General features: G+C 51.3%; 1 protein-coding gene across 1 annotated transcript in view; it reads left to right on the forward strand.

Annotated features, from left to right (window-relative positions):
• Positions 1–92: 92 nt before the first annotated feature.
• RYR2 (ryanodine receptor 2) overlaps positions 93–23,042 on the forward strand; it is a 167,256-nt gene continuing 144,306 nt past the window's right edge. Inside the window, exons 1-3 of the mRNA XM_084868643.1 lie at positions 93–223; positions 10,933–11,052; positions 22,838–22,946. Of these exons, the coding sequence (XP_084724769.1) occupies positions 176–223; positions 10,933–11,052; positions 22,838–22,946 (277 nt within the window). The 5' untranslated portion in view covers positions 93–175. The remainder of the gene's footprint in view (positions 224–10,932; positions 11,053–22,837; positions 22,947–23,042) is intronic.

Here is a 23,042-nt window from a genome sequence, read left to right on the forward strand (position 1 = left end):
GGTCCCCGCGTCCCCTCCGCGCAGCGCAGGGCGGCCCCGCCCGCCGCCCCCGCCTCCCGGTGCAGCAGCGCCGCCCGCGCCCGGCCCCCGGCGCCCGGCCCGGCAGCAGGCGCAGCGGCGGCCGCAGGGGCAGCGGCGCGGGCAGCGGGGGGCGCGGGGCCGGCCGGCCGGAGCCATGGCCGATACGGGCGAGGGCGAGGACGAGATCCAGTTCCTGCGGACCGTAAGCGCCCGCGGGTCCCCGGGGAGGCACGGCGGGGTGGGGAGGGGGAGCCGGGCCGGGGAGGGAGGGAGGGAGGGGGTCCCCGGCGGTGCGGCCGCGCGTGCGGGGCGGGGGGACAGGATGCGTGTCCGCGAGCGCGCGTGGACCGGCCGCGGGGGCACCGGCTGGTCCCCGGCACCCAGGACAGCATCCCCGAGCCGGAGGCCGGTCCGGGTGCACCAGCCGGCGCCCGGGACCCCAGCGGGCACCCGGAGGACGGACGGGCCCGCCCGGAGGGCGCGGGGCTGGGACCCGGCTCCGATCTGGCCCCGCGCCCGCGCGCACCCAGCATTCGCCCTCTTGGCGCAGCGCGCGCTGCGGCCCCCGCCGGGAGGGGGTGCGGGACGAGGTGTCCCCCCCTCCCATCCCCCATGTCCCGGGTCTAAGAGGGGCACCGGCCGAAACCGGTTTGGCTCAGTGGCTAGAGCGTCGGCCTGCGAACCAAAAGGTCTCGGGTTCGATTCCGGTCAAGGCATGGACCTTGGTTGCGGGCACATCCCCAGTGGGGGGTGTGCAGGAGGCGGCTGGTGGATGTTTCTAACTCTCTATCCCTCTCCCTTCCTCTTTGTAAAAAATAAAAATAAAAATCAATAAACATATTTTTAAAAGGGGGACCGGGTCGCTGTGTGGCCGTGGCGCCCCCGGCCCGGGCCGCGGGGCTGCGGACGCGGGTGCCGGCGGCGCCTGCGGGACCGGGAAGCCCGGGGCGCGCGGAGGCGGGGGCATCGCGGACGTGCTGTTCCCCAAACGCTGCTGTAGAGGGTGCGTGTGGGTGCGTGGGTGCGCGTGGGTGCGCGTGGGTGCGCGCCGGGGCAGGTGGCCGCCCGGCACGTCCCCGCCGTGGCCGCCCCGGGAGGCCGGCTCCGCGCGGGGACCGTTATTTCCTTCCTGGTGCGGCGGCATCCCTGCCGCTCCGCGCTCCGCTCGCTGCAGGTCCCTCCGCGGGGACCGGAGCTCCCTCTCCTTGCGGGGAATAACCCGAACAGCCCGGTTTGATGGGAGCAGCCGGTGTCCCCCGCCACCCGTCCTCCCACCCTCCTCCTGGAGGATGGTTCCCGACAGGGCTCCCCCCCCCCCCCCGCCCCCAACTCCCAGGGTCGCCTCTTCCCTCTCCAGGGGAGGAAGGTGCCAACTCACCGCCACCGCCACAGACAGTTAGGGATGCATTTTAAATGCTGGAACATTTGACCACATGGTAACTTTGGGGTGGGAAGATAGTTCTGATGGATGTGGGAGCTCAGCCACTGAAAACGGTCCGTTTGTCGGAGAACGGGGTGCGTGACCGTGTTTTCCTCCTCGGATTTTTTTGGGGGGGCACAAGGGGGTCTGTTTGGGGAAGGATGGAATCCAGGGTACACACCAGAAGGCGAACGGCTGGACCTCATGGCTGCCTGTATGCACAGCCCATGTGCCTGTTATGTGCTGTCCATGCACGTTCCATGTGCTGTCATGCACATTGCATGTGCTGCTGGCCCAAGACCCAGCTGGCAAGACCCGGTTCCCTAAAGCCTTGCTTATGAGAAATATTTGAAGCCTACTCGTCATACAGTTTATTTTAGTGGAAAACTGTCCATAAGGTTGTGTGTTTTTTAAAAATTGATTTCAGGGAGGAAGGGAGAGGGGGAGAGAGAGATAGAAACATCGATGAGAGAGAATCATGGATCAGCTGCCTCCTGCACACCCCCCATTGGGGATATGCCCGCAACCTGGGCCTGTGCCCTTGATCGGAATCAAACCCTGGACCCTTCAGTCCGCAGGCTGATGCTCTATCCACTGAGCCAAACCTGTTAGGGCAGGTTTTAAAAAATATTATAGCCGAAACCGGTGTGGCTCAGTAGATAAGAGTGCTGGCCTGCGGACTGAGGGGTCCTGGGTTCGATTCCGGTCAAGGGCATGTACCTTGGTTGCGGGCATATCCCCAGTAGGAGGTGTGCAGGAGGCAGCTGGTAGATGATTCTCTCTCATTGATGTTTCTAACTCTCTAACCCTCTTCCATCCTCTCTGTAAAAAAAAAAATAATAATAATAATAAATCAATAAAATATATTTTAAAAATATTTAAAAAGACACATGGGCAGACGTTTCTCAAAAAAACACACGAGATCTTTGGTTCAGGTGGCAAAACACTCGAGTGGAACCATCCTGTGTGGCTTTAAAATGCCTTTTCCCAGGATGCACAGGGTTAACGGAGCTGGAATATCTCAGAGGGCTCCTGCGGGCTTAGCACAGAGCCGGCTCCGGGAGGCAGGCGTGTTATCAGGATGCTTCGCGGGCAGCCAGGTCACCCGCTGGCCTGTCCTGCACATAAAAGGCATGGACGGCCGTGTCCCCGGACAGCTGTCTGTCCGGCCCGCGACACCTCCGATAAGTGGTGCCGGCGGAGGTCTGGCTGTCCCGGGCTGGGCTGTGCTTTTGATAAAGCACCGTGGGTGGCGGTGCCGATGATAAATGACCTTGAAGGAGGTGGCACAGGGGAGCCGGGGGATTTTTTTTTGGTGTGAGCATGAACATGTAAAAGGGAACATGCCTTTTCGCTACGTTTCAGACGGTGAATGTGGGGATTCTCCCATTGTGGGCCCCTCCTCTGCCTGCCCCGCTCCCTCCCACCTGGGCCTCTGACCCTGAGCCTGTGCGCGGCTCGGAAATGCTAACGGAACCAGTGAGGGAGAGGGTGTCATCCTTATGGCACGTTCTTTTTCTGGGGTATACGTGCAACCTCATCCATGTGAGTTAGTCCCTTCCTTCCCTCCTTCCCTCCTTCCCTCCTTCCTTCCTTCCTTCCTTCCTTCCTTCCTTCCTTCCTTCCCTCCTTCCTTCCCTCTTTCCTTCCTTCCCTTCCCTCCTTCCTTCCCTCCTTCCTTCCTTCCTTCCTTCCTTCCTTCCTTCCTTCCTTCCCTCCTTCCTTCCTTCCTTCCTTCCTTCCTTCCTTCCTTCCTTCCTTCCTTCCTTCCTTCCCAGATCACCGGGGAGTATCAACACTCTGTACGTTAGTTAAAACAGTTGTAGGTTATAATGAAGCTCTTGTGATTACAAAAAGGAAGTCAAACAGTTCATCATTAAGAGAGAGTAATTGTGAACAGATACTTCCTATATTCTGATTAGAGGATCATTTAAAAAAATATATATTTTATTAATTTTCTTACAAAGAGGAAGGGAGAGGGATAGAGAGTTAGAAACATCGATGAGAGAGAAACATCGATGAGAGAGAAACATCGATGAGAGAGAATCATCGATCAGCTGCCTCCTGCACTCCCCGTGCTGGGGATGTGCCTGCAACCAAGGTACCTGCCCTTGACCAGAATCGAACCTGAGACCTTTCAGTCCGCAGGCCAATGCTCTATCCACTGAGCCAAACCGGTTTCGGCTAGAGTAGCATTAAAAATATATATTTTTATTGATTGCAGAGAGAAAGGAAGAGGGAGAGAGGGAAAGAGAGAGAGAGAGAAACATCAATGATGACAGAGAATCATGGATCGACTGCCTCCTGCACACCCCACACTGAGGATGGAATCCCTAACCCCGGGCCTGTGCCCTGACTGGGAATCGAACCGTGACCTCCTGGTTCCTAGGTGGATGCTCCACCCCTGAGCCACGCCGGCCGGGGTGCACCTTCACTTCCCATCCCTGACACACCGTCTCCTCTCCTCTCCCGCTCTGTGTCCAGGGCACTGCCGTTCCGCTGGGCCCTGGGGGGGACACTGCCCTGCTGTCACCCCAGGTAGAAGCCTGGTCACAGTGCCCCCTGCTGGCCCCTGGGTGTGTGTCCCCGCCTCATGGAGAGCCTGGGAGAGGACTGTCCCTTCTCGGAAGGACCTTGGCTGACCGCAGGAGCGGGGTGGGACCGGGTCTGGAAAGAGACCATGTGGGGGGCTGGCTGTGGGGCCCCTGGGGGCGTGGGGAGCCGCGGGGACCAGGGTGTAAAAAGGGAAGAAGACCTTCGAGGTTATTTTTCCTTTTGCCCCCGCTCCGGGGCGGGAAATGGGTCAGAGCTGTCAGTGAGGAAGATGGATGTGGCGGCGGCGTGCAAGGCAAACGGGGGTGAAAAGAGACGGAGGAGACGGGCGTGCGGAGGCAGGCTAGCAGACGCTGACCGTGACCTGGTGGGATGGGGGGAGATCCGGTGAGGGAAGGGTGAGTGATCTGATGTAAGGGGATTCAGAAAAGGAACAAGGTGAGCTTAGGAGACACAAAGCGAGGTGCACACGTGCAGGCTGTGGGGGGAGGCGGTGGGGCTGGGCTGGGACACGCTGGTTTGGAGCATGTTATGGTCTTACTTGGGTCCCCCCCAGCAACCCCCCGAGGTGACATGCTGGACCCTCAGTGCCCCAGAATGGGCTCCTGTTGGAGCGAGGTCTTGCTAGAGGCGATCAAGTTTATTTATTTACCTATTTATTTTTCTTTTAAAAATATATTTTATTGATTTTTTTTTTTTTTTGCAGAGAGGAAGGGAAAGAGAGTTAGAAACATCGATGAGAGAGAAACATCGCATCAGCCGCCTCCTGCACACCCCCTACTGGGTACACGCCCTTGATCGGAATCAAACCCGGGACCTTTCAGTCCGCAGGCCGACGCTCTATCTGATAGATGAAAATAAAGAATGGGGCCGGAGACCGGGAGGGCAGGACACAGGCTTTATTGGAGAGAAGAGTACCCCTGCCGGCCGCTTCCAGAGAGAGAGAGAGAGAGAGAGAGAGAGAGAGAGAGAGAGAGAGAGAGAGAGAGGGAGAGAGCGAGCGGAAGAGAGCGAGGGCCGGGGTCCACGTACTTTTAAGGGGAGGGAAAAGAGGGGACGGGGCTTAGGGCACTCAGCACACGCTGATGGGTGGCTCCATGGAAGGCCTATGATGAGGGACCTAGGGCCTTAGGAATCGGGGGTTTAGGGTATTTGGCAGGTGCTGATGGGTGGTTCAGGGCTCAGGAATGTCCGGCCGCAGGTGGAGTGTACGTCTGTCCATCAGCTGGAGGAAGGGAGGGTCTATCACTATCCACTGACCCAAACGGATCAGGGCATGGCGATCAAGTTCAAGTCAGCCCCAATCCAGTCGGCCCGGCGTCCTGATAGACAGGGGAGATTTGGATCAGAGGGCGCAGAGGGAGGGCGGTGGGTGTGAGGGCCGCTGAGGACCCTGTGCAGACGGCACTGTGGCCCCAGAGGCCCCGGATCCAGGTGGGAGGACAGAGCTGGCTGCCTCCACAGCCTCAGAAGCAATGACCCTGCGGACCCCTCGAACCCGGCTCCAGAGCCACACGCCTGCCTTTCTCTGGTGTCGGAGCCCCTGGGCTGTGGGGCGTTGTTAGGCAGCCCTGGGCAGTTCATGCAGGCGGGAGCGGGAAACGCGGGGGTGTGTAGCGTTTGGGACAGAGGACAGGCCTGAGGAGACAGACTTGGCTGCCACTGGTGTGCTAGCAAAGCCTGGAAAAAATTTTTAAAAAAATATATTTTTAATATATATGTTTTATTTTTTTTTATTTTTTATTTTTTAATATATTTTATTGGTTTTTTACAGAGAGGAAGGGAGAGAGATAGAGAGCTAGAAACGTCGATGAGAGAGAAACATCGACCAGCTGCCTCTTGCACACCCCGCACTGGGGATGTGCCCGCAACCAACGTACATGCCCTTGACCGGAATCAAACCTGGGACCCTTCAGTCCGCAGACCGATGCTCTATCCACTGAGCCAAACCGGTTTCGGCTATATGTTTTATTTTTATTTTTTTAAAATATATTTTATTGATTTTTTACAGAGAGGAAGGGAGAGAGATAGAGAGCTAGAAACATCGATGAGAGAGAAACATTGACCAGCTGCCTCTTGCACACCCCCCACCGGGGATGTGCCCGCAACCCAGGTACATGCCCTTGACCGGAATCGAACCCGGGACCTTTCAGTCCGCAGACCGAAGCTCTACCACTGAGCCAAACCGGTTTCAGCTAAAATATGTGTTTGTTTTTTTTTTTTAAATATATGTTTATTGCCAAAACCTGTCAGGCCGGATAGAGCATCGGCCTGCAGACTGAAAGGTGCCAGGTTCGATTCCGGTCAAGGGCATGAACCTTGGTTGCGGGCACATCCCCAGTAGGGGGCGTGCAGGAGGCAGCTGATGGATGATTCTCTCTCACCGATGTTTCTAGCTTTCTATTCTTCTCTCTTCCTCTCTGTAAAAAAAAAAAATCAATAAAATATATATTAAAAAAGTAAAAATATATATGTTTATTGATTTCAGAGAGGAAGGAAAAGGAGAGAGAGAGAGAGAAACATCAATGATGAGAGAGAATCACTGATTGGCTGCCTCCTGCACGCCCCCTACTGGGATTGACTGGGAATCGCACCGTGACCTCCTGGTTCATAGATTGATGTTCAACCCCTGAGCCACACCGGCCGGGCTGGAAATGTAGACGGTGGTCTGGGATACAGGGCGGGCGGAAGGCGCCTGAGAGACGTTGACAGGGTCCCCAGAGGAGGGGCAGGCCGATGCCAGCCTGCAGGGCCCACGGCAAGTGGGAGGGCGGCGGGAAGCAGAGGAGGACCCGAGGGCGAGGGAGATTTCACCCCAGCCGTGAGGAGGAGCCAGAGGGAGGCGGTGGAAGCTTGAGGTTCCAGGAAGCAATGTTGAAAGAAAGCTCTTGGGGCCCGGCCAGCCTGGCTCCGTGGTGGAGCGTCCACCTAGGAACCTGGAGGTCAGGGTTCGATTCCCGGTCAGGGTAAGTGCCCGGGTTGTGGGCCCCATCCCCAGTGTGGGGCGTGCAGGAGGCAGCTGATCAGTGATTCTCATCATTGATGATTCTCTCTCTCTCTCTCTCTCTCTCTGTCCTTCCTCTCTGAGACCAATAAAAAAAATATTTAAAAAAGAAAGCATTTGGTTCTTTTCTGCGGAGGGGAGAGAACCGCAGGGTGAATCCTGGGAAGGAGAGGGTGATGGATGGATGGAGCCAGTCTCCCCCCCCCACCCCCCCCACCCCCCTGCTTTCATAACTGGGCACGTAGCCACCCCCCACCGTCGAGTTGCAGATACTTAATTACCGGCTGCTTTACGTAATTCGAGAGCACACAGTGTTTCCACTTGGCTTTATGTGAGTTTTGCATAATTTCATTTTCTGCCGGGGACCTTTTGGGAAGCAATTAGAGGGAGAGCTCGGCGGGTGCCAGGCTGGGCGTGTCCTGCCTGGAGGCCGCCCGGTGCTGGGGCTGGGGCTGGAGGCAGGTGCATCTCAGGACGAGAGAGAATCCCCGGTGCCAGTGGGTTTGCTTTCTCGTGGCTACCCACTCAGAAAGATGGCAGGGTTCGTAGAGGCATGTGTAAGTAAAATCTAGCAAATTGGACAGCCTCGGAATGTATTAGGACAGTTTCCTGACACACAGATCAGATCAGGGGACTGTGTTGAAATATCTTAGGAAATACAATGATTCAGCAGATAGTAACTGCCTGTGGTTCGCGCATTGTTTTTTTTTTTTTTTTTTTTTTTTTTTTTTTTTTTTTTAAGTATATTTTATTGGTTTTTTACAGAGAGGAAGAGAGAGAGGGATAGTTAGAAACATCGATGAGAGAGAAACATCTATCAGCTGCCTCTTGCACACCCCCTACTGGGGATGTGCCCGCAACCAAGGCACATGCCCTTGACTGGAATCAAACCTGGGACCCTTGAGTCCTCAGGCCAGTGCTCTATCCGCTGAGCCGCACCGGTCAGGGAACAACGTACATTTTCAGGGATATTTTAACTTCCATGCACATTATGTTTTTATGGAATTGGCACTAGGCTTCATTCACCGTTGATGGCTTGTACTTCTCTCTGTGTGTGTGTGTATGCGGTTTTTTTTTTTTAAAAAACAAAACCTAGGCATTAACTCTATTTAAGGGTGCAAATCCCAGTTGGTTTCACACTTAACATCAGTGATGCACAAGTAAGAGCTTCCATCCGATGCCGGCCGCTAACAGCGAAGAAGGCGTGGGTCTGCTCAGTGCCCTCGGCCGCTGCCCACAGCAACTCTCTTAAAGGAAACCGCGTCTGAGATGACGAAGGTGATGGGATACCGGCCAGACCATGTGCTTGCCAGGCATCAGATGCATAATTAAAAATGCATCGCCTGTCGTCACCAGTGTGGCTCAGTGGATAGAGCGTCGGCCTGCGGACTGAAAGGTCCCAGGTTCGACTTTGGTCAGGGGCATGGACCTTGGTTGCAGGCACATCTCCAGTGGGGGGTGTGCAGGAGGCAGCCGATGGATGTTTCTCTCTCATCAATGTTTCTAACTCTCTATCCCTCTCTCGTCCTCTCTGTAAAAAAAAAATCAATAAAATATATTAAATAAATAAATAAATAAAATGTCACTTGTTTAAAAAAATAAAAATAAAAATAAAAATGCATCGCCTTTTGCCCCTATGACATCCTATACAGTGCCTCTCAGCGTCCCTCAAGGGTGTAGATGACATAATGTGAACCTGTGTTTAAGAGCAGGCCACATGTCAGTCACACGTATGTACCCCGTAACAATGTTCTCAGCGTGGCGTGTGCAGTCATTTTTATGGCCCTGTATGGATGTGCCAATTGAGAACTGCCTGTGTTTTTTTTAAAATGAGTCAATATAGACGTCATGCAAGAGTAAGCCGGACCAGAGTGGCTCAGTGGTTGAGCCTCAACCTATGAACCAGGAGGATTCAATTCCGGTCAGGGCACATGCTTTGGTGGTAGGCTTAGTCCCCAGTAGGGGGTGTGCAGGAGGCAGGCAATCAATGATTCTCATCATGGATGTTTCGATCTCTCTCTCCCTCTGCCTTCCTCTTTCTGAAATAAAAAAATATATATGTTTAAAGAAAAGAACATAAATAGGGGCTTTTTGTTGTGTTGCTGATCCTCACCCGAGGATATGTTTCATTGATTTTTAGGAAGAGAGAGAGAAAGACAGAGAGAGAAACATCGATGTGAGAGAAACACATCCATGGGTTGCCTCCCGCATGCACACTGACCAGGGCTTGGGGATGTGCCTGCAATCAAGGTACATGCCCTTGCCGGGAATCAAACCCAGGACCCTTTGGTCCGCAGGCCGACTCTCTATGCACGGAGCCAAACCGGTGTTGGCTCTGTGGTTTAGTTCTTCTCTCCCGGGGACCCAGTTGGAATGTAGGAGAGGCATTCGGTCTGTCCCACGCCTTCCTCCTTTGGGCCTTACTTTCTTGGTTGTTTCATTCTGCTCATTAGATGCTACAAGTAAGAGAGATCAGGAGATATTTGTCTTTTTTTTTTTCTTTTAAAAATATATATTTTATTGATTTTTTTACAGAGAGGAAGGGAGAGGGATAGAGAGCTAGAAACATCAAAGAGAGAGGAACATCGACCAGCTGCCTCCTGCACACCCCCAACTGGGGATGTGCCCACAACCAATGTACATGCCCTTGACCGGAATCGAACCCAGGACCCTTCAGTCTTCAGGCCGAGGCTCTATCCACGGAGCCAAACCGGTTTCAGCAATATTTGTCTTTCTTCGACTGGCTTATTTCACTTAGCGTAATAACTCTCCAGGCCCCTCTATCCTGCTTGCGTGCTGCATTAGTACAGACCCCACTGGCTCCCCGTTTCCCGTTTCCTCAGTAAAAGGCAAGATCTTGCACTGGGCGCAAGGCCCCTCATGATCTGCCCCCCCCATATGACCTCTGACCCTACTGGCCACATCCTTCCCATACTCCTTTACTTCTGCTGCAAGGGAGGCCTCCTGGGTTCCGGTGCAGGGGATGCCCGGTCCCTCCTCCTGCAGACCGGGGTGGAGGGTCGGGGGTGGGTCGGGCACGTGGCTCACCCTTCCTCTGCTTCAGGTCTCGTGGGCCCACCGCTCAGAGTTTCAGCCTCCGTACGGTGGGTATCCCAGCAGCTCCCCCGAGCCTCCTCCCACGGCCCCAGGGTTTTCCTGGAAGTTTCACGTCTAACATACTTCGCTGGTTGAGTGTGTGTGTGTGTTTACTGTCCCTCTTCTGCCAGAACGCGCGCCCGGTCGTGAGTTCACGACCTTGGACTTGCTCAGCCATGCACCTCGGGTGCTGGGGAGATTGAGGATTTCCTCGCGCGGGTTCTGCCCTCCGTAAACATTTGTGCTGTGACGAATGCGTGTTTGAAAGAAGCTGTCGATGCTGTGTGATGGCTCTTCTCCACGTGGCCCCCTGTAGCCGGCTTGGCTCCAGGCATCGCGTCTTATTTACTCGGCGCAGAATCGCCTGGAACGCTGCCCTCCCTCCCCCCAACAGTAGATGCCTCTTCTGAAGGGTTGTGAGGGCACAGGGAGAATACAGGGGCATTTAAAAAAAATACATCTTTATTGATTTCAGAGAGGAAGGGAGAGGGAAACATCAATGACCAGAGAGAATCATGGATCGGCTGCCTCCTGCACGCCCCCTACTGGGGACTAAGCCTACCACCAAAGCATGTGCCCTGACCGGAATTGAACCCTCCTGGTTCGCAGGTGGTTGCTCAAGCACTGAGCCCCACCAGTCTGGCCCTCACTCCACCTCCCTCTTCCCGCTCCCCTCCCCCCCATCCCCCGGACCTCCCATGAGTGGATTCAGTGTGTTTTCTGACAGTTGTGATTTTGCCCTGGGGTTTGCAATGCACTGACGTGTATGCCGGCAGGTCTGGTTCAGACTGTCCCGCCTCTGACTGTCCCTCTGTCCCTCTGTCCCTCTGTCCCACAGGACGACGAGGTGGTGCTGCAGTGCACGGCGGCCGCCCACAAGGAGCAGCAGAAACTGTGCCTGGCGGCTGAAGGGTTTGGCAACAGGCTCTGCTTCCTGGAGTCCACCTCCAACTCCAAGGTGAGCTCACGCGGGAGGCCCCTGGGGGGCCGGGTGTGCTGGGCGTGGAGGCCACTGATGGGCGTGGAGGCCACTGATGGGCGTGGAGGTCACTGATGGGCGTGGAGGTCACTGATGGGCGTGGAGGTCACTGATGGACGTGTAGGTCATTGATGGTCATGGAGGTCACTTATGGGCTTGGAGGTCATTTGTGGGCGTGGAGGTCACTGATGGGCGTGGAGGTCACTGATGGACGTGTAGGTCATTGATGGTCATGGAGGTCACTTATGGGCTTGGAGGTCATTTGTGGGCGTGGAGGTCACTGATGGGCGTGGAGGTCACTGATGGACGTGTAGGTCATTGATGGTCATGGAGGTCACTTATGGGCTTGGAGGTCATTTGTGGGCGTGGAGGTCACTGATGGGTGTGGAGGTCACTGATGGGCGTGGAGGTCACTGATGGACGTGTAGGTCATTGATGGTCATGGAGGTCACTGATGGGCGTGGAGGTCACTTGTGGGCTTGGAGGTCATTTGTGGGCGTGGAGGTCATTTGTGGGCATGGAGGTCACTTGTGGGCATGGAGGTCACTCCGGAGGTCAATTATTGCCATGAAGGTCACTTATGGGCATGGACATGGAGGTCATTTGTGGGCACGCTACTGTTTTCTGTGGTTTGGGCATGAATTGGGCATGCCCCATATTGCTGCCCGTCGGGCAGGTTCTTCACTGAGCCCCTACCCCTCACGGATAGCTCAGATACGATGGTGCATGCCAATGGGAAGGTCCTTCCCAGGACGTTTATTTTCCAGAGGACGAGTCAGCAAAGGTGTGATTTATGTCAGAACTAAGGGCCACAGGAAGAGCAGGGAGCCAGGGCAGCGTGGATGAGGTGTGTGTGTGGGGGGGCTCACTGCCACAGAGGGTGGGGAGACCCTTGAGCAGATGGGGATGACACAAACAGTGAGCAGTCCTAATTCCTGGAACGTTCTGGAAAGAGGAAGAAGCAGGCGATTCTCGCGCCCCTAGGTAGGAGGGAATGCGCTCTTTCCCTGTGGTTTCTGACGTTTTGTCCTGGCTGGAAGCCTCTGAGATGGTTTTGGTCTTCAACATGACATAAAGCACGTAAGCCTGCATACAGATGTGTTTCACGGAGATATACCTGGCCTTGGCTTTCACTGGTAGACGATCAGAGATGGCCCTTCTCTCCCTCCTTCTGGCCTCCCCTGTTTTTGGGACAAAGGGGGGGGTGGTGGGGAAAAACGACGATTGTTGGCCGTGAGCAGTCAGCCGCTGTAAGTTATGTGTGGGCTCCTGGACAGGATCCCAGAAATATTAGAAGCCGGAGAATCTTTTAATCAAGGACTTCATCAGAAGACTGGCTCGCGCTCCTAGGACATTTATCCCGGCTGATCTTGGCCCCAAAGAACCTGGCTTATGATTCCAGCGTAGATTTCCCTGCAGGAAATGTGAACGTTAAAATCGGATGGTTTCAGCTAGTTATTCATCATTTGTCCTTACAGGTATTTGCTGTATACCCTTTATAAGGATGGCTTTTTATTGTTGTTTCTGATACTTATGAACTGGGAAGAATAAGTGAAAACTACTTAATGTAAAAGGTCAAAGAGGTCGACCTCTGTTTAAATCTGAAAGAAGGTATACATTGTCAAGGCTTCCGATGCAACCTTAAATAACGTGGGCCGTATTTGACCACATTTTAAGCCAAAGAGAAAATCTCAGTAAATTCCAAAGAGTAGCAGCAGTAATACAAACCTGACTATAATGGAATAAACATAGAAGTTAATTATTAAAAAAAAAAAAAGTAGAGGAATAGATAGTTAGAAACATCGATGAGAGAGAAACATCGATCAGCTGCCTCCTGCACACCACCTACTGGGGATGTGCCCGCAACCAAGGTACATGCCTTGATCATAATCGAACCTGGGATCATACAGTCTGCAGGCCGACGCTCTATCCACTGAGCCAAACCGGTTAGGGCAAAAGATGGATTTCTGAGACAAATCCACAACATAGCTGGTTATCAGTGTATCAGCAGCCTTCACATATATAGACAAGTTAGAAGTTATATTGAAAAATACAGTGTGATACTTGGCACACACACACAAACTCACGTTTACATTCAGTTAGAAAGGGGACCAGTGACAGTCTTAGGCAAATCATTTGTCAATAGTCACCAAGTGTTCCCTCAAAAAAAGAAAAAAATTCATGGAAAACAAAAGGATTCTTGTTTAATGACCCGAATGCTACCAAAATGGTTTTCTGGTCTTACTATTCGTGGACCCAGGACAGAGCAAGTAAGAGGGTCTTTAAGATCTGTTCACAACACTGCAATGATTCTGCATTCCTAAGGCCGGTTCATATCAATCATTTGCTTAAAAACAAGACTTGATCTTATCAGGCCCTCCAAAGAGGAAGGTGAGCTTCGCGATAGAAAAATATCCCAAGTTCTTCCGGTTTCCCACAGCTTCGATGGCATTGCTTTAATTAAAAGTATTTCCTCCCGTAATGGAACATGATAGAGCAATATTTTATCTTCAGTGACTTCTCATTTCAGGGTATTGCTCACCACCATAAAGAATGCATTAGGATATTAATGATGCATACGAGTTGTGATATTCCAGATGAACTGCTCTTCTTATTCAAGGGAGAATTTCTGAATAATAAAAATGTCAGTATACGATAAATGCTGGATGATAGAAGAATCACTTTTAAAATAGTCTTGCTTCCCCTGGCGTGGCTCAGTGGTTGAGTGTTGACCTATGAACGACCTATGAACGAGTCCTGGTCAGGGCACATGCCCGGCTTGCAGGCTCCATTCCCAGTGGGGGACGTGCAGGAGGCAGCCGATCCCTGATTCTCTTCGATCTCGCTCTCCCTCTCTCTCCCTGAAATCAATAAAAATATATTTTTTAAAAATTGTAAACAAACAAACAAACAAAACAAACATAGTCTTTCTTCCTGCTGCAAAAGCGCTGATCACCTCCTGCCCCTCAATGTGAAGGTGGGACCAAGGAGGGTCCCAACGAGCTGCACCTGCCACTCACCGCGGGGGCGGGACCAAGGAGGGTCCCCAGGAGCTGTACCTGCCACTCACCGCGGGGGCGGGACCCAAGGTGCTGGACCTGTCACTCACCGCGGGGGCGGGACCAAGGAGGGTCCCAGGGAGACGCACCTGCCACTCACCGCGGGGGCGGGACCAAGGAGGGTCCCAGGGAGACGCACCTGTCACTCACCGTGGGGGCGGGACCAAGAAGGTAGACCTGTCACTCACCGCGGGGGCGGGACCCAGGAGCCGGACCTGTCACTCACGGCGGGGCCGGGAAGCCTGTCAGGGCGGCGCAGCGCCCGGGGGAGCGCCCACCGCGGCACCTGCTGTCCCGGGAGGCGGACTCGGAGGAGACGCCTCCTCGCAGGTGAGGCGGCGTCCCCGTCCCCATCCCCTTCCGCCGGCCTCCCTCTCCCTCGGACACGCGTGGCGCCGGCTCCCCCGCCCCTCGCACCCGGACCCTCCGGGTGGACAGACTGGAACATGGAGGCCGCCGCCGGGCGTGGAGACGGCTTTGGCTCCGGGTTCCTGAGGCGCCGGGAGCCCCCGCCCCGCGCCGGCCCGCGGCTCCGTCTCCTCCGGCGCGGCCCTCGCGGCGGGGCGTTCGGACCCCGGAGCGTCTAGAACTTTCGGGCCGGACCCGTGCTGCCTCGGCACTCGGCTGTCGGTGGTCGGGCGGCTCCGCGGTCAGTGACGGCGGGAGGGGGGCAGGACGAGGGGGCCTGTGCGGCAGGGGGTCCGGGGGCGCCTCCAGCCCGCGCGCCCCAGTCATCACCTCTCCCTTTCGCTCAAGAGTGACGGGACATTTTTACTTAAAAAAATATAGATTTTATTGATTTTTCACAGAGAGGAAGGGAGAGGGATAGAGAGCTAGAAACGTCGATGAGAGAGAAACATCGATCAGCTGCCTCCTGCACACCCCCCACCGGGGATGTGCCCACAACCAAGGTGCCTGCCCTTGACCGGAATCGAACCTGGGACCCTTCAGTCCGCAGGCCGACGCTCTATCTCTGAGCCACACGGCCAGGGCCGTTTTTACTTTTAAAAATAGTTATTTATTGTGGAAAGTATTAGATATGGCCTCTTTTATCCCCATGGACCCTCCTCTAGTACCCCCCACCCCCCACTTACCCTTCTGCCCCTTGTCCCCCCACCAGGCCCTCACTGCCCGCTGTCTGACCCCACTGCCATACATGTGCGCATGCAAGGCCTGTGGTTGATTGCCCCCCACCCTCTGAGATTCCGCTAATTAATTGTAAAGAAGGGGGCGGGGCCACGTCCACACGGGAGAGCCACGTGTCAGGGGTGGGGCCAGGTGAACATGCAAACAAGGGGGTGGGGCCAGGTGAACATGCAAACAAGGGGGTGGGGCCAGGTGAACATGCAAACAAGGGGGTGGGGCCAGGTGAACATGCAAACAAGGGGGTGGGGCCACATGAACAGGGCAGAGTCACGTGGACAAGGGGTGGGGCCAGGTGAACATGCAAACAAGGGGGTGTGGCCAGGTGAACATGCAAACAAGGGGGTGTGGCCAGGTGAACATGCAAACAAGGGGGTGGGGCCACATGAACAGGGCAGAGTCACGTGGACAAGGGGGTGGGGCCAGGTGAACATGCAAACAAGGGGGTGGGGCACATGAACAGGGCAGAGTCACGTGGACAAGGGGGTGGGGCCAGGTGAACATGCAAACAAGGGGGTGGGGCCACATGAACAGGGCAGAGTCACGTGGACAAGGGGTGGGGCCAGGTGAACCTGCAAACAAGAGGGTGGGGTCACATGAACAGGGCAGAGTCACGTGGACAAGGGGGTAGGGCCAGGTGAACATGCAAACAAGGGGGTGGGGCCACGTGAACATGCAATCAAGGGGGTGGGGCACATGAACAGGGCAGAGTCACGTGGATAAGGGGGTGGGGCCAGGTGAACATGCAAACAAGGGGGTGGGGCACATGAACAGGGCAGAGTCACGTGGATAAGGGGGTGGGGCCAGGTGAACATGCAAACAAGGGGGTGGGGCACATGAACAGGGCAGAGTCACGTGGACAAGGGGGTGGGGCCAGGTGAACATGCAAACAAGGGGGTGGGGCACATGAACAGGGCAGAGTCACGTGGACAAGGGGGTGGGGCCAGGTGAACATGCAGGAGGTCCCAGGACACTGTGTGTGGTCAGGCGAGGCCGGGCCAAGGGAAGATGGAGGCTGAACTTGAGGGGATGCCGATGGAGCCCCCAGAAGCTGAAGAGGCAGGAAGGACCGTCCCCTGATTTCAGATTCTGGCCCCCAGAACTGGGAGGAGAGCACAGTCATTCTCCCCAGCGAGTCTCCTGCTGGTTATGCAGGAGTTCTTTCTGTTTCAGTTGTGATTCCAGTTTGGTCCTGGTCGTGTCCGTGCAGCATCGTCCGCCGCCGTCTTTAATCTGTTTTAAGGAACTTTTTTTAAACAACAGATGCTTGTTTCTCAGTATGTTTCCCCTTGAAATTAATTGAAGTGATAAAGCGTAATTACGTGAAAACTCAACGTTAAGGTTTTTGTTGTTCGGTTCACTTTATTGGCTTTCTAAGAATTTTCGGAGAGCAATGGGGAAGAAAAATAAAGACCCGTGTGATCGAGAAAAACACATACCTTATGAGTAGCCATTTTCGTTTCTCAGCATCCTTGCGCTTTCGTTATTTCTTTGCTGATCCTTCAAGAGGAGAACAAAGTGGGTGGCACGTGTGGCTGAAAGGAAACATCCTAGTGATGAATGAACGTCCAGTGTGAAGAATAAGTGATTAAACACAAGGCAGCTGGCCGATGAGCCTCCTTTGTGAAGCCCTCCTGCATTTCTGTGCATTCCCCTCCTCCCTGCAGAAGTAACGGTCTTTCTCTAGCTTTTGCTTCCTCCCTCCCTCCCTCTCTGCTTCTCTTTCTGTTAAGCAGAATTCCTACACTGTGTTTCTTGTTGCGGAATCCCATGTCCCTTGACGTTTGCTTTAAAAAAACAGTTATTTCCCCCTCCCCCAAGGAATGGGGATATTTTTCCATTGACTTTAGAGCGAGTGGGATGGAAGGAGGGGACCCATGGATTGGTTGCCCCCCACCCCCATCCCCCAACCTGGTCCCGACCTGGGGCAGGGTTAGGACCTGGAACCTTGGCACGTGCTCATGTGCTCTGACCAGGAATCGAACCAGTGATCTCTCCGTACATGGGATGGTGCCCAGACCACTGAGCCACACCAGCCAGGGCACACTTACTCTCTGAATTCATGATGAAATAATCATGGAAGCCTGCAGGCAGAGGCAGCATCTTGTTCATCATGTATGTCAGGTGCATGATGCATTTTTGAAGGAAGTAGGTGACCACTAAATGTTGGTTGATTTTAACCGATTTTCCTTCTTTGGCCCAATGACTTAGTTAATATTGACGTATCTAGTTTGACAGTTAACTAATTCATCTGGCATTTAAAAAATTCTATACCTTCTAAAGACTGCACAGTCTTTCTGTTTCAAGAAATTAATGTTACCAGAAGAAGTATTTATACTTGTGACTATAGTAATACTTAATCCTATATAGATGGATAGCAGACGTGGTACACTACATTTTTCAGTAATAATTAATTTACTACTTTATGTAAAGGATACATTTTTGTTAGTACGCTCATGCATAATTTAAAAGATTCACATGCTCTACTGAAAAATAATTAAAAACGATAAATAATTGTCGACAAAGTTGATGCAAAAGAAAATGCTAAGGTTTTTCTCTGCCAGCGCAACTCTCTCGGCGTAGAAATATTGATTTACAGTACTCAATAAAGAGCTTTACAGTACTATTTATTTTGTTTAAATTAAATTATTGATCAGACGGCATTGCTTAGAAAATGCTTAACGGGCATTTTCTGACTAAAATATCCTCTTTCTTGAAAAATGTCAACTCAGGCTCCCACAGGAGAGAGAAGGAACATAAACACCCAGAGGCCAGTGTGGATGTTTACTGCATCAAGTCCAGTGGCGGGTCCTTAGGGGGAGGGTCTGCTCAGAGGAGGGCAGTGCCACTCTGAGGTGGGCAGCTGGGAAGTTTCTGAGCTGAGCTGGCCCGGAGGGGGGATCTGGGGGTGGAGTGGAGGATGGACTGGGAGGAGTGTTCCGTGCAAAGCGAGAAGGGTAGTGAGTGCTCTACTTTGCAGCATTCCCATAGAGCTGGACAGCATAGACCCCCAGGGCCAAGTTCAAGTGCCTTATTCCCAGCAATTAGATAATCCAACGAGTCCCACCATCATAGCCACGTTGGTGTGAATTTCCTGCGACAGGAAATGGGTTTAGGTGAAATGTTTAAAAATGTATTTCATTTTATTTTACACACATATACTGATTTCCGAGAGGGAGGAAGAGGAGATGGAAAAGTCAAGGATGAGAGAGAATCGCTGATCGGCTGCCTCCTGCACACCCCACACTGGGGATCGAGCCCACGGCCTGGGCATGTGCCCCAACCGGGAATCAAACCCTGACCTCCCGGTTCATAGGTTGATGCTCAACCACTGAACCACACAGGCTGGGCAAGGAAGTCCTGACTTAGCAGGGAATGGATAGTTTGTGTGTGTGTGTGCGTGTGGCGGTGGGGGAAATGCAGATAACTGCTGTCTAATTCTATTTTAGCACCTGCCACGGACCTCGTTCACACTAGAATTCTTTCTGAGTACAACATAATCCTTTATAAGCATTAGGTACAGGCTGACTACATGGAATCAGACTTTAAAAGGATGCCGTACCCCAGTCTTGGCAGCCTCTGCTCCTTACCTCGGAAGGCAGCGTGATGCTGAGAAGCATTAAAAATGGCAGAAACATTGCCGGGACCGGTTTGGCTCAGTGGATAGAGCGTCGGCTTGGGGACTGAAGGGCCCCGGGTTCGATTCCAGTCAAGGGCATGTACTTTGGTTGCGGGCATGTCCCCAGTGGGGGGTGTGCAAGAGGCAGCTGGTCAATGACTCTCTCTCATTGATGTTTCTAACTCTCTATCTCTCTCCCTTCCTCTCTGTACAAAATCAATAAAATATATTTAAAAAAAAAATGGCAGAAACAGATCTTAACAGCGTATGGCCAGAACAAGCAGCGTGTCACAATGTACGCTGTTTGAAAAAACGAACTTGAAGCTACGTTAGAAATGATTCTATCCCTCTGCGTGGCTCTTCTTGAGGTAATTGGGGCATTGAAGTTACATAACTTAAAAGTTTGCCCTAAAATGGTAAAATCAAGACTAAAATTTGGGCCAAGTTCTAGAGCATCATTTCTTCTCTACCATTCTGCCTTAATGAGATAACTCGTTACAATACAAACACGCCATTTAATCAGTGGAGAGATCATTTTAACCCCTACGAGATAGATGCATGTCTAAACCTCAGTACTCTAGTCACTCATATCTAAGAAAACAGCAATGCTCAGTGAGTCATATTCAGTTTATTTTCTGCTCCATGTTCCCTCCACAAGATAATATTTTGTCTACTGGACTCCAGCCAATGTTTTCTTTTCTACCTTAACAGCTTTAGAATAACAACATGTATCAGAGACTCTGCTGGGTATCACAGGTGCATTCTTTCACTCACTCTTCGCATCATTAGGAAGAAGGTGAAGTTCAGAGAGTTTAGGTAACTCTCCTGAGGTCACACAGCAATTGAGAAGCAGAGCCAGGATTCTAACCTAGTTCTTTCCAACTCCAACATGATAAACTGTCCTCAGCAGGAAAGAAGCAGTTGAGTCAGTAAGGAATTTATAGGTTTTTTTCTTCCTTTTAAAAGTTTTATTTATTTTTCATTTGAAGGAATAGGTATCTAAATTAAGAAATGCTTTTAGTAGTTTACTTTAAAAGGTAGCACATTATGGTAATGATTCTGTTGCTTAAAAGAACCAGACTGATCTGGCCGGGTAGCTTGGCTGGTTGGAGTGTCATCCCGTTTTGCCAAGGTTGTGGGTTTTGATCCTGGTTGGGGCATACTGGGGAAGCAACCAATGAAGGCACAAATAAGTGGGAGGACAAATCAGTTTCTCTCAATTCAAGAAAAAATAAAGGTGGGGGGGAGAGGTAAAAGATAAACGGAAGTACTTGTATGCACGCATGTAAGCATAACCAATGGACGCAAGACACTGGCTGCAGGGTTGGGGGGGGAGGAAGGGAGGGAAAAGCATTAGGGGGTGGAGGGGGTGCTAGGGGGGGCCAGGAGAAGGTCAATGGGGGAAAAAAGGACACATTTACTTTGTAATACTTTAAACAATAAAATAATTTTTTTAAAAATGGGCCATTTTTCTTCAGAGCAGAACAAACATAATACTGTGATTCTCTGATTTGTATTGTTTCAAGTTTTCCTGAAAGGAGTAAAAGGTATTGCTTGACTGCCTCAGCTTTTCTCTTACATTTATGTGTGTTCTGGACGCTATGGCAGCGAAGAGAGACAGTGACAAAGATGGTCAGAAGACACGGGTTTTGAGACAAAAATGTTCCTCTGAGAGACAGAAGTGCCTCCGTGCATCCTGTGTCCCTTTATTCCTGCTCACACCCATGAGCTGGGGAAAAACGCGTAACGTATGTCATTCTGTGGCAAAATGCAGTTAGCTTAGCAGGAGTAATTTAGTTCAGATCCCCGTGGTTTTCAGGGATCTTTAAAATAAATATAGAGCGCAGACTTGAACAGTTGGATCAAAGTGTGGCACAAAACTAGACAAATACACGTGGCATGTAAACTTTTAAACATTTCCAGAAAGTGCCTTTTCTAGAAAATACCAGAACATTTGGGATGTTCTGAACAGGTGGATAATGGTTGATTTGTGGTCACAAACACCATTTTTCCAAAATAGAATCCATTTAAGAATCACTTTGGAGAAGTGATAGTACTTCATAAATGCCACAGATGGAGAGAAACAGCAACACGCAAAACCAGCTAATGAGAACGGCTCACTCACATGGAGTTCTTATTACGGTCTGGACTCTAATTGCTCTTTACTTATGTTATCTCCCTTATTTGCACCACAGCCGCATGAAAATGGTACAATCATGATCACATGTTCAGGGATGGAAGCCAAAGGTTAGAAATGCCAACAGCCAGTGAGCAGTGAGGCAGGCTTCTTGCTTAGGTGCTGGGGCAGGAGCGCAAAAGCCCATGCTGGGAGGTAGAGGAGTCCAGAGAAGGACAGTTCATTCAAAACAGAACAAAACACGGGCTCCAGGAAGCTGAGGGGAGGGTAATGAGGAAGCCTAGTGTCCCGATTATATGCTTCTTTCATCCATAAAACAATGTTGATTTTAGTATTGGCACCCTCTTACTTAATCTTTCCTTGAAACGATGAAGCATCATTCTTTGCTGAGAAAAATCACTCGACTGGCAGGTTCCGTCGACTACATTAATAAACCTTATAAATTGTCATTGTGATGCATTGCATCAGTTATCACATTTATCTTCCTAATTCTCTTTTTATGAAGACACAGTCTTGCTAGAATTTGTGTTTAATGGATTTATAATGTCCTTCTCCTATGAAAATTCTATTTTCCCATACCCGGTTGGTTGCTCACTGGATTCTGCTTCTCTACAGCAAAAGCAGATACACATAATAATGTATTTGATTTCTATGGAGATAGTTTTCTCGAACTATCTCATCCTGCTTGTTTCCTTCACCATAAAGTAAGTTGGTAGTTACCTTTTGGGATTTTAAGCATATATGGGGTATTGATTGGAGTGGAAGTTTAAGGGAAGGAACGAGAAGGGAAAAAAGGAATGAGAAAACAAAGCACCACAAAGAATAGAAGGCAAATGACAATATTCCAAGTTAGAGGCCAAATATAATATCCAACTTGAATAAAACAAACTAATAATTATCTTTGTGGATAAGGAAAAACCAATGTAAATGAGTATTTTATATCAATTCGATTTAATATTTGCTTAACTTCATTATTAATTTGAAGTCCTTCTAATTTTTTTTTTTTTTATCAGCTGTCTGCTTTGTAGGTGAGAAATGAAACTTGAGAGTTAGAGAAATGTGGCTTCTTAACCCTAGCTTGAAAAATACAGTAATTGTGACTTTGGGAAAGCAACATAACTTCTGTTTTCTTGTCCATGCAATGATGGTAATCTTTACCAAAGATGACCTCAGGAGTTATTGATAACACTCTGAGTGCAGTGCCTGTCAGATTGGTACTAAAATTGTAGCTATTGTTACATATAAATAAAAAATGGATTAAGTATAGATAATATATATGGAATGATTTGGGAGCACATAGAGTTGATAAGTACTCCTTTTATATGAAAAACCTTGAAGTATCATAAAGTAAATTGGGTCTAGATGTTTGATGATGATGGTGATGGTAATAATTGTGATGATGGTATAGAGATCATGATGGTGGTGATGGTAGTGTTGGTGATGGGGAAAATGGTGGTAGTGATGATGGTAATGATGGTTGTGTGGTGTTAGTGGTGATGGTGGTGGTGATAGTGGTAGTGGTGATGGTAGTGATAATGGTGGTAATGGTGGTGAGGGTGTTGGTGATGGTGTTAGTGATGGTGGTAATGGTGGTTGTGTGGTGTTAGTGGTGATGGTGGTGGTGATGATGGTGGTAGGAGTGATGGTAGTGATAACGGTGGTAATGGTGGTGATGGTGTTGGTGATGGTGTTAGTGATGGTGGTGGTAATGGTGATGGTGGTGATAATGGAGTGTTGGTGAAGGTGGTGATGGGGACAATGGTTAAGATGGTGATGATGATGGTTGCTTTCCCTCTTTCCACACAGAATGTCCCCCCAGACCTCTCCATCTGCACCTTTGTGCTGGAGCAGTCCCTCTCTGTCCGGGCCCTACAGGAGATGCTGGCCAACACGATGGAGAAGTCAGAAGGGGCAAGTATTTACTTTATGTATTTGTGTATTTATACATGCAGTATTTTTTTTATACATGCAGTATTTTAAAGAACCTGGCCACCTTGGAATTCATTATGGG

Source organism: Pipistrellus hanaki (assembly GCF_964339955.1).
Source record: "Pipistrellus hanaki genome assembly, chromosome: 20".
In the NCBI taxonomy this organism is placed as follows: domain Eukaryota; kingdom Metazoa; phylum Chordata; class Mammalia; order Chiroptera; family Vespertilionidae; genus Pipistrellus; species Pipistrellus hanaki.